At 43.7% G+C, this 15,102-nt stretch overlaps 1 protein-coding gene across 2 annotated transcripts in view; it reads left to right on the forward strand.

The window, feature by feature from the left end:
* Positions 1–15,102, forward strand: part of ZNF407 (zinc finger protein 407) — a 365,141-nt gene that overhangs the window by 265,722 nt on the left and 84,317 nt on the right. Inside the window, exon 9 of one of the 2 annotated variants that reach the window (XM_064480435.1) lies at positions 12,312–12,902. The exons of the other annotated variant lie outside the window; for it this stretch is intronic. Coding sequence (XP_064336505.1) covers positions 12,312–12,337 — 26 coding nt within the window. The 3' untranslated portion in view covers positions 12,338–12,902. Of the gene's footprint in view, positions 1–12,311; positions 12,903–15,102 lie in introns of those variants that run through there. 2 annotated transcript variants of the gene reach the window in all.

Below are 15,102 nucleotides of genomic sequence, written 5' to 3' on the forward strand. Positions count from 1 at the left end.
ACTGTGCCATTTATCCTCAGTCACCATGCTGAGTTTTTTTTCTGTCCTTTTTAATATTTAGGTTTTATTGGATGGATGTAGATTGCACCTTCTCTAACTGTGTCTTAAATAATTGCCACTTAAGGGAATTAAGAACTACAAGGGGAGGAAAATGCTGACCCATGGACTAAGCAGAGGGAGAAAACGTTCCCACTGGGTCCAATTTCCTGAGAAGGACCATCAGGATAGTGGCTGGGGCCTGAAATTATGGTCGGAATGACCTCCAGAAAATGATAAGTTCACAAAGGAACTTGCCTGTGTTTGCACCACGCAAAACAGGGGTAGGTAGTGGTCGCCCCAGCGAAGACAGCCAGCTGGCTGCCTGTCCTTGGCCGGGTTACAAAAGCCCGAGGAGAGAAGACAGTCCTGGGACCACAGGGACGCAGGGGACACTGCAGGATAAGATGCGGCCCGGGGCTTAGTACCAGCGAGTCTAGGAGCACCTTTGACCCAGAAGGGGAGGTCAGTGATGTGTCTCACGTTCCACACATGCCTTTTTGATCATATATTATCTGATTGTTACTTTAGGGCAAAATTTTTATTACTTGTAATATGTAGGCATTTATCTAAATATGCATACCTAAAACATCCTTTAGACTTTCACACTCTAATTTCTCTTACACTATTTTTTATTCTGTAATCTGGACTCTTGAGAGTGAATATACGGAAAAATTGGAATGGAAAGATAAGAAAATTGATCTTCGTTATTGTAATTAGATCTTTATATATTGACAGTCACTATGCTGTTTTCTATTCAAAAACAAAATATAAGGTAACAAGTAGATTCTTTATATATAATGATGTTCAGTAGCTCAATAATCATCTGACTTCAGAAGACCAAGGTAGAACTATTAAAACAATTAACTGTGCTTTCGGAATCTTTTATTTATCAACCTCAGACACTTAATAATTGAAGTGTGAAGGAGAAAGGCAAAGAACTAGATGTCAAATAATTAATAAGAAAGCCATTATATCTTTGTTGCAAAAATATTCACATGAATTGCGTTTTTATTTTAAATTCTTACATCGTCAAGTGATGATGAAGACAAACTTCATAATATTTATATAACCCCAGGGTTACATAAGACATGAAAAACAGAACCAGAAGGGGGAAAAAAGTAAACAAAGTTTCACAATCAATTATGAGAAAATATTTGCAACACGTAAGACGTACAGGATTAATATACAGTTAGTATTCTCACAGAAGGTCGCTATTCCTAATTTACAGAAACCTTCCTCTGTCTTAAAAAGACAAACATGAATACGCATTTTAAGCTGCAGGTTACCAGTGAGTATATGCAAAGATGTTTAACCTCACGAGTTGTCAGGACATCAAAACTGTACGCTGCCGAGTTTTATCCATTGGCAGAAACCTGAAAGGTGGAGAATGACCCAGTGATGGAGCATGTGTTGGAACATTGGAAATCTCATATATTACTGGGGAGAACGAGTTGCTGAAACTCTGTTGGAAAGTAAGCTAGACATGCTTTCAAATTTTAAAATGCACATACCACTTGACTCAGCAATTCTACAAGTAAGCATGAGTCTCATGGAGCAGATGACATCCTAGTGTGTAAGGGCAGTAGTTGCTGGTTGTAACGGCCAAGAACTGGAAACCACGTGAATGTCAGGAGGGGACTGGTTATGCGGCGGACGAATATACAGCTGTTAAGAAGGAACTGATGTGCATGTGTGAATATGACCGTGATAGGTGGTCACATGCAAAAAGCAAACTGCAGGGTAATGTGCCTGCTAGGACTGTTTCTTCCCTAAAAGGGGGTGGAACATCCGGCATGTATACAAGCATGCAGATAATCTACAGCAAACTGTCAGCGTTGGCCATCTCAGGGGTAGGTTTCGATGGTGAGTGGGTGCTGTGCGTTTTTTTCTTTATATAACTCAGTACTGCAATGGCTTTGTTTTTCATGACAAACACATATTACTTCTGTAATTTAAGAGCTTGTAAAAAGATGTTTAAATGGTATGCTGAGAATGTCCCCAGTTTTATGTTTTAATGTATGTACTTGTTTAGAAAAATTGATGGACCTAAAAGTGCAAGCTTTTCTGTATTTTCTACAGTGTGTCGCTTTTAATGATCAAAAGAGAAAGCAGAAAATGCTATTGTAAAACTGTTCTGAAGATCTCAGTAATCAGGAATTCTCAGTAATCAGTAATTCAGGAAATAGACCCCACTCCTCTGGTTGTGTCTAGATGGCCAGCCTGATGTGGTGGGAAAAACATCTGTAATTTTAATGAGAGAAACTGAATTTTGAGCCAGCTCTGGTGCTGCCTCACTGCGTGATATTGGGAAACTTAGCCCACATCTGTCAGCTTTAGGTTTTACATGTATGAAATGGGTATAGAAACCTATCTGGTCATGGATCTCATAAGAATTGGCTTATTAAATTATATAACATCTCTGTTGCAGAGCTTTTCAAATAGTGCTTGCCAATTAAGTCATCTACTTTCCCCTTGAGATTCTGAGTATTGAAAGAAGTGCGCAAGTTCACTTGTCAGGTGCGGGGAGAGGGTTGTGGACGGAACACGTGTGAGCCCTGCCTTCACGGGGCCTGGTGCCCGAGAGAGCAGACAGTGACCAGTAGTCACGAGGGGAGCTGAGAGCAGCAGTGGGGGTACCTGCGTGAAGGGAGGGACTCTTACGACAAAGTGGGACAGACAGTGGGCGGGAGTGTTGGAAAACCCACCTGGGAGTGAAGCTTCCTGACGGCCTGGGCCTGCACAGTGAAGGACTTGCTGCGGGAAGAGACTCTGGCCGTTGGTTCTCTGGGTGGAGGGACCGGGAAGAGGAGGGAGACTCCAGAGGAGCCCGCTTTTGAAGTAAGCACATCAGGAAAGCAGTGAAGTGACGGGTGACGTGGTAGGATTTACATCACTCACTTGCTTTGTGCCTCGTAAAAAGCTTAACTTTCCTGTGCCTCTGTCCCCTTAAAAATGCTGAACTGATAACTCCTGCCTTGTGGAACTACAGTAAGAGGAAACTGAGGCTCCTGTCAAGTGTCTGCTACATACAACACACTCAGTAAGATCCTTCGTTTCACCCCCAGCCCCCGGCCCCAGAACCAAGTCATACTGTCCAGCTGTACTGGGGAGGGGGGGACCGGAGGGGACCCACACGTCTGGATCATACTGTTTTCTTCTGTTTGATTCTTAAGTAGGTTGCTTGAACCATGTGTATCCATGTACTTTCTTTCAAACGTTTACAGGGACATCTCCTTTGTTAGCTCAGGGTGACAGTGAGGGAAGTGCTAACTGAACTCGCAGGGGGGTAGGTTGCAGTGAGAAGGGGCAGACACTTCCAGGTGTGTGTGTGTGTGTTTGACCACCTCTTACTCTCCTGAAACAGCTTGAGTCAAGGTTTCCTAAGGATGCAGTTTCTTCCCATTACTTTCCACAACCATTATCCAGTGACTTTTGCGATGCATTTCATAATTACAAAGGACTTCAGCCAATCCCTCGCTTGCTTGCTGTGATCTAAGCCCTAATCTTCTTGACCATCTCTCCGAGGATGTCCCAAGCCACCGTAGCACATGCATTTCAGTGCCCACCACCACACGCTCCCTGGCCGTGGCACTGCGTTCCCACCCCTTGTACACTTGCCCTTAGCTGTTGGGGTCATGGTCAGGACAGCTCACCAGTTGAGCTCATTTGCTCTACAGGGACCTGCATCCTTGAAGCAAGAGTTTTTTGGTAGGTTTCCTTGCTGACAATCCATTGACTGAGACGTTAGGATGGTACCCCAGGCATGGAGGGAAAAACCAAAGCAAACATACACTCAGACACACACTCACACTCACACTCACACATATTATGATGGATTGGTAAGCAAATCCTTGACTATTTCAAGGACAAATAAGGTTATAATAAACCAGAATAAATCAGAGTACCAATAAATAGGTTAAGCATGTAAACTGTTCCTCCTTTTAGAAGAGAAAAGACACAGCCTTAAAGCTAAACTCCACAGAATAAAATGAAAACTCCCCCAACAGTGGTTATGGTGAGACTTCCGATGATTATTTTGTTTCTTCATAAAGAAAGTGAACAAAGCTATTCTAGAGCTCGAATTATTTCCCTCCTCATATACAGGATATTTTTGCCCATTCTCAGTGACTTGTGCAGGATGTCAGGATAGTGTTTGAATAAAATCTGTCGGCCTAAAAAAAGATCTCCATTTCTGGATACAGATGCTCCAAGGGGCTGATGAGCACCAAGGTTATAAACTATTATTAACAGAACCTACGGAGAACAAGGAGATTGCGATTTTTATGTCTCCCTGAATCCTTTTTCTTGTATTTTTTCCTGCAAAATGAGAGGGCTTTCTGAAGCTGTACAGATGTCCTGGGGCCTCCTTGATCCTTGTTCCCAGGGTGGAATTCAGATTACCCCACTTGTCCTTGGGAACTCTTCTTAATCTTGGGTGATCTAGAAAGACTTTCCTGTTTGTTCTTTGTCTTAGCTGACCTGTTGGGGAAAGGCCGGGCAATGCACTTACCCCGTCATGGGTGCGGGGTCAGGGGTCTAAGCAGGAAGCCTGGTCAGGGTGCTTATCAGCTCGACTTCAAAACAGAAAGACTAGGCTTTCCTTGGCTGCTTTCTCATCTGAAGTAGTGTGGAAGGAAGGAAGGAAGAATGGAAGGAAGGAAGTTAGGGAGGGGAAGGGAGGGGAGGGGCAAAGTTGGTCATTTCAGAACACGCTTTCTGTAAGACTTGACGCTGGGGCCTGAAGTGCATCTGGCTGGTCACTGCTGGCCCCAGGTGACTTGGGCCCCACGTTGCCCTGATGCTAAGCTGGGTGCCCGCAGGTGTCTGGTGTGTTTTCTTGCCCTTCTGTGCAACTAACTCATCCCTTCCCCCAGGTCTCAAGCACCATACTAAACACTTTTGAATGTCTTTGGGGTTATTTCAATGTTTTTTCTTCTTCCAGCGTCTTCTAAGAGCCAACCTCTCTGACCAGTGACTGAATATTAGATCCTCTTGTAAGATCTATTATTAATTTGTTTTAGGGGTCTTCCTCATTCTCCCCTAAAGCAGTCACTTTGAGAATCGTAAGTCCTAACTATTAAAATCTATTGCAAAACTGAATTTACATTAGAATTATTTCCACGAAAAAAAAAATCATTTTAAAAATTTACAACCCAAAGATGTGTAACTAGTAAATTGATGTTTTCCTAAGAATTCTGATTCTTCTTATGCTGATTTATCTAGAGATCAAAAATATAGATGTCATTGCAAGAATGACAAGTGTAAAATCGCTCCTCTCCGCAGCTGACTTTTAGGGTTTGTGGTAATGGGGCTTTCAGCACACTGGCTTCCTTACAGCTGTTACTTTGTGTACAGAGCATTCATTTTCCATCCGCAGATTGAGTTATTTGCAGCCCTGTTGAAATTTCACAGTACTTTTGAAGGGAGCTAGACCATGAAAATACAGGTTGTTTGTCCTCCATAAAGGGATAGACGGGGATATGCTGAAGAGCGCTATTGCACATAGAAGTTGCATTTTGCTATTTAAATGACCCAGTGCAAGATACTGAGAGACAATTTAGTCTTGAATTCAGCTCCTGAGTTGATCAGCACCTCAGACTGTTCAGTGAAATTGAACCATGACTGCAAAGCTAAAACTGAGTTTTGGGAGAATGAGAATGTGCGCCATAAAGTAACTAGAATGCGGTCCTTGGTGTGAGAGTCGGAAGTCTCTCGCCTGCAGTCCCTTCTCTTGCTGGGCACAGTGTGTCATGCAGGGACCAGTGTCCTAATCAGGGCCCTGTGGGTGGCCTGGGGTTAGAGGGGCACAGCCACTAATGCAGCAACTTTAAGGAGCACTTCACAGCATAAAGTGACACTGGTTCTCCTGAGCAGTTTCTCCCTTTCTTTCAAACCTTTGCAAGACTGTGCTGGGTGTTATCTGCAGCCCATCTGGGAGGATGTGGACTGCAAACAGAAAGAAGATAGGCTGTTGTAATGGAATAGAAATTTTCCCACTTAGCATATTACCTGAAGTTAGAAAGCGCGTAATAACTGGGGCCTGGAGAGGCGTGTGACGCCTAGGCTTTGGGTCATGGGGCTGCTTGATGTTTATGTCCCACCAAAAGCGCCTGTTCGAAGTGTGAGCTTACCAGCCTTTGTGCTCTTTTCGTGGGAAATAAAATCTGTTGTTTTTCTGTTTAAAAAGTATGTTAATCTACATTGATTTCTAAATTTGTTATGGATTCCTTAGCTGAGAAATACAGTTCATCACTGACTGTTCTATTACCTGACAGCCATTGATAAAGCATCCATGCACAAAGTGCCAGAAAAGGTTAATATTTATTGATTTTTATGGTGCTACAACCCATGTAGTTTTGCCATCAAAGATGTATGGCCACCAGCACTGGAATCTGTAAAATTGCAGAATGCACACAGATTTTATTATAACCTAGGCCAGTATTCCAGATTTTAAAAAATGACAGATATTTAACAAAAAAGCTTGAATGTGTAACTGCTTTGAACCTGTGACTTGAATTTAATATTTTAATGTGAAACACAAGAGCACTTAAAAACTGAAAATTAATCCTTGCTGTGCAAACAGCAGTCACATTTAGCCCTTTCTTCCTCTTAACTGTATGCTATTGATCGGAGAAGATGGCCGAGCAAGTGATAGCTGAAATTATGAGCAATAAAGGGCTTGCTTCTTTAACAGAAAAAAGTGTGTAATTAGCAGAGAAGCGGGGAAAGCCTGTGTTTAGTTTTCAAGGAGTTTCAAAGAAACAGTTTGTCGCACCAGTGTTCAACTGTGGCCAAGGAGCAGACACAACTCGTGGGCAGAGATGAGGCGGGCGCAGCGTTTGCGGCGTGTCTGCGTCCGTCCTCCCTGACGGCCGTGCGGCCAGTCCTCGGTTCACCTGGACCCCGGCCTCTCTCCAGGCATTTGCTTACTTGAATCTACTTACAACTTGCATTCCTTCGGTGGCTATTTACAGCTTCCAGGACATAGCAGGCGAAAGAAGACAATTTATGAATTTCTTTTTGAACCCAGAGTACACTGAAAGTCATTCCCTGGCCTTTAAGATCTTAGACTTGAAGTGTGAATCGAAACTGAAACTCTCAACCTGTATTTGAGATTTTTTGTTTTTAAGTAGGAGCTGGGATTTATTTCTACAAAAGATTTAATGGAAATTCTAATACTAAAAAAATAGATCTGCTTTGACCAACTGAGTAGGTTGCAGTGTATCTACAAATAACTCTCCCACCAGTTTTGTTTTTTTTATTTTTTCATCTCAAAAACAGCCTGGCCATTTTATTGTGCTTAGAGAAAAGAAAGAGTTGTGTTTCTTGAAAGGGAAGCGTACGTTGCCTAGAAAACCACTCTTATAGCTTGAATATCAGTTGAATATATGGCAACTTAAATTCTAAAATTAAAAAAAAATAAGAAAAGACTGAGAGAAAATTCCTGAATTGTGTTCTGAAAGCTGTTGATAGTATGAAATATTTTCCATAAAGACTTCCTTTTTCCCCCATTTTATTAGTGTTTATAATATTAAAAATTTTTCTTCATAAATCCCAGTGTCAAATAAATCTAATTCTTTATATAGTTTTAATTCTTGGTTTTTGATGATTCTGCCATTAACCTAATTTTCTTCTTTCTCTTTTCCCCCCCTTTTTAGCAGGCAAGGTCTCATGCTAATAACACAGTAATGAAAAGAGCCTGTCTTAGAGAGCGCTGCTCTGTTCCCCTCGGTACAGCCGGTGTTTGTGGTCTCCCCACCTCAGAGCTGCCTCTCTGGCTCCTTGCTGCCCCCTCGAACCTGCGGGTGACAGCACATGACAGGCTTCTCTCAGATCCCATTTCTTGTCTAAAATTAAACAAAGCTGCCAATGGCCATTCGCTGATGTCCATGACACCCTCACCTCCAGATTAGTTGTTACCCGAGGTATATAGGCTGATGTGTGAAGATGGTTTATGAGATTATTAATTAATTTATCATATATTTAAGCTGTGTTACCATGGAGTACAAAACGGAAAGGCAGTGAAACACCTATGCAGGAAACATTTTATGTAACAAACGGAACGGGAAAGGGAAAAAAAGAACCCATTTCAAACCATTTATTCCAAATTAGAGAATCATTTTAAGTTTTGTGAGTAACAGTGTGACAAGTATGAATTTTCAAATTTCACAAAGCCAAATTTACTATTAGAATCAGGGAGATTGTGCAATTCTAGTAACTGTGGAATTTATTCTCTGCCCCATCTCCTGGAAAAAATAAACAAATCCTTTGAATCACTCTTTTTACAAGCATGCTTGGTTTGATTTTTAGTAACGAAATTTACCCTTTTAAAAGATGTACTTTATTTTGTGAATTGTCCCCAAATGTGAACCATCAGAGAGAAAGTATTTTAGAACAATTTGTATGCTTGTTTTCTTTTGCTTTTTTGGATTGAAACTGAAAATGATTTTAGTGATTTGGTTTGCATTAGAGATGCATTAAAAATTAAATGCAAGAAACCGTTTAAGCATACTTGTTGCAGATAAAGAACAGATTATTTTTTTAAAAAGTAAAAATAGCAGTAACAAAATATTCTGGGAAGAATGATTAAAATAATGTGAGTTTTTAAGTTTCATCTTTGAACAACTAATCTATGTTGCTGTTTTTGAGAGACTTTTTAAGTACATTTTAATTAATTCAGTTCAGGTAAGTTTAATCACATGCAGTGATAGGCTTTCCGGTTAGTACTGTTTTAGCTCTAAAATAAGATTTTTTCCCCATTGAAAACACGTTTTTGTTGTAGTCCTTGAAGGGCTCCAAGCGGTTTACCTGGTCAGTCTGACTTGGTCACTGCTGGTCACCTGGCAGATTTCCTCCTGGGCCACCCTCTGTCCCGACCTAGACTGTGCCGAGGCCACTCCAAGAAATTACCTCAGGTTTTTCTCCTTCGTTTGTGTAATCTTGGAGGAGGGGGAAAGCCTTCCCGGCAAGACTCTTCTATGTAGTTCGCTTTTTTTCCCCTAGTGAATTGTATTACCTAATTTTAGCTGAAATTATTGCTGGTTTCATGTGACCTGGGAGAATTAAAAATACTGTTACGGAAGAAGGCCCAGGCTCGTGATGTTTCCTCGCCACTTCAGCTAAGCTGGTTCTTCGTTGCCACTTGTTTGGGGATTTCAGACTCGTTCTTGGTCGTGCCGGGCTTGGCAAACTACATAAAGTGCTTCAGTGGGGGTGTGATGTGAAATGGCATCATTTAAATTAAAAAATAAATCTGAGAGATGTTGGCGACAGGGAAGTCATGGGCGCTTCCAACGGGTTGCAGCCGCAGATGCACACGCAGGCCACGCGCGGTGCAGCGGCCGCCCTCCCCGGGGGGCGGCCGTGCCAGGCCCAGAGTCAGTGCCCAGCCCTCTGCTGAGAGGGAGCCCTATGCAGACGCACAGGTGGGCAGGACCCAGGTCTGGAGCCGAGCATCTTTGTTCCCTGAGAATGAAGCCGGGGCTCTCCGGCTCTGAGCCCCTTTCAAGACAACTGGGGGCTCTTCTGTGCCTTTTGTTTCTCTTTCCCTCCTTCGTGCCTTCTCTCCTCTTCGTCTTAGGACCCTTCGTCAGCCCCTCCCTCTCCTTTTTATTGTCTGCTTCACACCGGAACACAAGACGTGCTGTGGGGAGAGAGGGAGGCTCGGGGTGCAGCAGCCGCAGCGGAGCCCGGGACTCGGCGGGAGCCCGCGTGCCCGGCACCTCGGGGAAGAAGGCCCGTCTCGTCGCAGGAAGGACGCGTTCCTTGCTGCCGGCTTCTCCTTTTTGCTTATGTTGTTTTAACTGTTTAGGGGAGCAGATTCTTCTCCTAATCCTTTGTTCCTGATCTTTAATGGGAGCTGGCGCTCAGCGGTCGCGTTTTTCACTTCGCATGCCGGGGGAGCACCCTGTCTCACCGCCATTTATTATAACCTGCTGCTTGTTCGTGCAGGGTGTCCACTGACGTCCACCCGCACTTAGTCTTCATTACTCAGACTGCTCTGTTTATTTATAAAACAGCGTGTCCCAGATTGCTAGTTTTAGCTGACTTTTTGCCTGGCCTCTCCTTTCTTACACAAAGCTTTGTATCCATAGACATCACTTTGGGAGTTTGAATTTTATCAGAATGATTACATATCATATGTATTATTATGTATTACATATCAGAACGATAGTCTAGTTCTGAATTCCCGTATAGTACCTCTGGAAGTCCCAACCATGCCAAATTAATTTATTTAACACGTCATTCTGAAATACTTTATTTGTATTTTTGAAAATTATACTTCTTAAAAAAATAACTCTCATCACATCCATATATTATCAATCCTAAGGCAAGAGCAAATTCACCTTTTAGGAGAGAGGGAAGACAAAATTGTTAATGAGAGTATGTTCGGGGTGGGGGTTAAAATAAACCTATCAATATCTTTAAATCTCTGCATCTCAAGCTTGTGTAAGCAGGCCGTGCAGAAATGCAGAGAACTTAAATTAGAAAGCAGAGGAAACAACAGTTAGCCTTAAAATAAGATTTCAAATCAGAGTTAATGTATTCCGAAAATAACATCAGAAACAAAGAAGAAACACTACAACTTTTAACTCTTAAGGGGTTTTATGTAAAGGTTTCATTTCACCATGCAAATTAGGAAGCATGCCAGCCTGTGAAAAGAAAGGGCAGTCAAAAGATTGGAAAGCAACTATAGCAGAATCAAAGAAGTCTGCAGCTAGCCATTGTGTTGATTTATAGAACAGATGAAACAGGAGCAGAAGAAAACTAGAAATAGAATTATGGGGCTCATAACAGAGCAAAAAGTCTCGAAATAGTACATAAGAAGCCACTTGTGATATTTTCAGCAGATACGTTTCTCTCAGGCAAACACACATTAGGAATCAAGTGTTTATAACGAATCACTGGAACCTTGTAAAACGCAAGGGCAAACTGACAGGAGTGAGAAGCCCGTTTAGGCCAGGGGCTGGTGGATGTGGGCTCCAGTCCTGCTGCCTGTGGTCACTATCTGTGTAGCCACCTAGCCCCTCTTTGCCTTCACGCCCTTCAAACGTGAACTAAAGGATGAAACTGTAATGGATGAACTTGCCGGGTCGTCCCAGCATGACATACTAAGATTCTTTGAAATTACAAATAATACTAGATTACAACTCTCATCTCCTGGTAATTTCTTTCATAATTTAAAATTTGTTGAGATTGTAAGGAAAGCAAACTCTCAGAATACTGGTACTTTTCTGAAAGTTTGCGTACCATTCTCAGGGATCTGAGACCATTGGAGGGGCTTATGGATTCCCTGGTTAGGAAGCCTAGATACAGACAAGAACAAACTCTACCTCCTCAAATGTTCTTTTTTACAACGGATTGTGAAATCTCTGAAGAAACAGTGATGTTCCCTACTGCTGATTAGACGGTACAACCCTGCTGAAATCCCACAGCATCCTGGGCCTTTGTTGGCATCTCTCTGAAATACGAGGTTAACACAAAGGCCGTGCAGCCAAGAGCACAGCCCCGATGGGGGAGGGGTGCTAAATCTGTTTGATGTGACTGGTCTCCTCTAGAAGTCAATTCAGAGAATAAAAATCAACGGAAAACTGATCAGTTTTTTTTTTTTTTTAACCACCCACTAGTTATGGTTAAGCTGGTGACTCTAAATGATTATCCCAGCTAAAATTGGCTTCCCAGGAGCAGAACACTTTTTGAGGCCAGTCGGAAGTGGATGGTGGGAGCGCTGCTTGGCCACAAGGCATTCTGTAGAAGTCACCTGAGTGCCAGCCCACACAGCAGTGTGCCGCCCAGGGGAGGGTGCCGGGGAGCTCGCTGCAGAATCCCGTCAGACCTCAGAAGCATTAAGGGGTCATCATCTTGTGCCTGCACAGCGCCTGTCTTCCAGACCCTCCCACTTCTTGGCTAAAGGCACCTGTGTGTGGTGGCCAGAAAGTGTCTGCTGTGACTTCCTCGATTCCCACCCATCAGCCTTAACGTTTACATGCTTTAGAAGGCTAAGCAGTTTGGCAGTTAACGAGATGGGAAGAAGCAGTGTGGCCTCAGGCACTTAGTAGCCCTCAGTGAATAGTGGACCTTGTTTTCATTGCTTCTGCTGCTCAGAATGGAACAGGCCTCATTCTAAAGTCTCACTCATCCAGGTGTGAAAACCTGGGCCGGAGGGAGGCAGCAGGTAGAAGAAAGCATTGTCCATTCTGCATGTCTCTTGACCACAGACAGCGGAAGTTTCCTGAGTCCTCATACTTGATAAAGTTGTTCTAGCATCACAGGTACCTGCAGACTGTGTTTGCTGTAGTTTTCCTCAGCACCGTTCTGGTAACATTGCCACTGCCTTCCCTGAGAAGTTCTGTAGGACATCTGGGGCCTCTCTCTTGTGCTGTGCAGTAAGTAGCCTTGGAGTAAGTTCTCTCTGCACCCAGGGAGGGCTCCCATTTTCTTACTAATGGGAATACTCTGAACACACAGCACATCATTTCTGCTCTCTCACCTGCCTCTCTAGGGCTTTCATACTTTTAACAGGATATGGTTTTTAATGAGGCTTCTAGAAGCTTTAGAAACTTCTTTAATGATTTTGTTTTGACCTTTGGCTACTGCCTTTACTGGAACTGAACTGATTGTCTATACTGAACATTCTCTCCCACCATTCAGTTTTTAATATTTTCACATGCAGCTCTTGTTTTCTCTCCTTGATTCTGAGCTGGGCACATACTGGGCATTATAATGGGTAATAACCATCTTAACTCCCTCACGTACAGCGGGGAGTGCAAGAGCCGAGTAACTTCCCTATTTCAAGACCCTAACAACTGTGCTCCCAGACGTCTCCAAACTTCGAGATTCACCCAGCCTTACTTTTCTCTGTGTGATGTGGGTACTTTAAACAGACTCAAGCAGAACACATTCACCGCTGCAGTTACTTATAAACAATGGGAATCCCCACAAGGCAGGAGAGGTGAGGGGCGGGAGGGACAAGGGCGTGCCCTTGGTCTGGGGCCAAGGTCCCTTCCTTTCTTTCCTCTCACTTCTTGGTTTCTTTACTCATCAGGTTTTAGTCAGCACTGTCACCCTGTGGGATTGCCCAAGCAGTGTTGCACAGGGAACTTGTAGAAAACTGGCGAACTGCAGAGCACGTAGCATTGTGTCTCACGCGGTGTGAGTTCTCAGTAAGTGAGCTGTTTTCGGCTCTGCCTTTTTGTCGCTTTATCTTCTCACTGATTGCCTGCCTTCGTATCAATGTTTTGATATTTCTTCTTTGATCATCGTCATAATTTCCCTGTAATTACCTAACTACCAGAAAAACCTTGAAACATGGTATTTTATTTGAATATGTAGTTTTTAAAAATTTACTCTATTATTGAGCTTCATATTTGCAGATTTATTTCACCTACAATATTAACTATCTTTAGTTTATATGTAAGTTTTAATCTCGTCATTAACTTTGATTCATTTTCATAGTCTGTTTTCTTTACGGTTATTAATTTTCAGAAATAAGCTCACTTCCTAAATGAAAATAATTGCTAAGAATATCAGTTTTTGAATTTTTAATAGAAAGACCAAGGATAGTTGGAGAACAGAGCAGTTGTACAGAATGGGGTCTGGGGGGACAAACAGCAGTTCTAGGAAGGACCTCACCATATTTAACAGAGCACATGAAAGCATACCAAGGTAGAAATTAAAAAATACACTAAATGGTGACCCCGTGTGCGGCTCTCGGAGTCATTGCTGGAGTTACTACGAGGGCCTCATCAGGAGCTTTCCCAGGTTCCGCCACTCGGAGTCATAAGAGCCCCCTGCTGGCCTTGACGGCAACATGTCAGTGATTGACAGCCGGAATGGGAGGGGCCAGCGGGGAAAAGATATTTTGATAGTTTAAAGAGCGGTGACTGATGACTCACTGTAAACGAAAGGACCCCGTGATTTAGCGGCTTTCTCCACGTCTGTGACATGCTCTGTGGGCTCCTGGCGGCCAGCGTGCGTCTCGCACTCAGTGTGCCGGGCCCCTCTGCCCTCGCCCTAGTCGCGCTCCTCCCTGACCGTGCAGCCCGGGTGCTGCGCTGCCACTGTGCACGGCGGGGAGAGGGGACCGGGAGCCTGGGGCCTGGCCGAGGTCACACACCACTCACATACCAAATATTTACCAGTGCTTTCTGGGTAGCAGCCTCTGCTGTAGGCTCTGGAGACAGAGCTGGCTCCCAGGAGGCAGATGGTTAATAAGCAGACAAATAGTAAATATATCCTGTGATGCCACGTGGGGTGGTCAGAAGGAGAAACAGAACAGAACTGGGTTAGGGTGGGAGGAAGCTGGGACCGGGGGGCACTATTTTGCCTACAAAGTTCAGGAAAGTTCCAAGAAAATGGCTTTTTGCAAACAGTTTTGTTGACATACAGCATGCTGCACATAATTAAAAGGGAGAGTGTGGTCAGTTTTGACCTAAACCCTTGAAACCATCACCACGACAAATATAACGAACATGTCTGTTCCCCGTGGTTGTCAGGAGATGACCTGTGAGCACAGATCTGGCTGATGTGGACGCAGAGCCATAGGGCCGTGTCTGCAGAGTGGCCTGGGGACCCTCAGGGGGGCAGGTGGGCCCGGGAGAGCTTCTGCTCACTCTGATGGGGGACTTTGAAGGCCGTGAGCAAGAGAGGAGCCTGCGTTAATGTATTTTTTGAAAACATGACTCTGGATCGTGTGTGGAGAAATGATGGTCTTGACTCGGGTGGTGACCGTGGGACGGCTAGTGGGGGTGGCCGGAATGGGGTGAAGCCCGCTCTCTCCCCGAGTTGGGGGTGACCCCCAGTCTGACTCCTGAGCCCGTGTTCTGTCTGCTCAGAGAGTAAATCTTGAAAGTTCTCATCACAAGAAAAAATGCTTTTGTAACTAGGCATAGTAATGGTTGTGACTGTGGCGGGTTTTTTACAATATATACAAATATCAGATCTTTATATTTTATACCTGGCACTAATACAACGTTGCAGGTTGATTATTCCTCAAGGAAAAACCAAACTGCAGGGTTGACGGGTGGCACGGCCTGATAGGACTTGAGTGGAGACGGGGAAATC

The sequence above is a fragment of the Camelus dromedarius genome, chromosome 28 (genome assembly GCF_036321535.1).
Source record: "Camelus dromedarius isolate mCamDro1 chromosome 28, mCamDro1.pat, whole genome shotgun sequence".
In the NCBI taxonomy this organism is placed as follows: Eukaryota; Metazoa; Chordata; class Mammalia; order Artiodactyla; family Camelidae; genus Camelus; species Camelus dromedarius.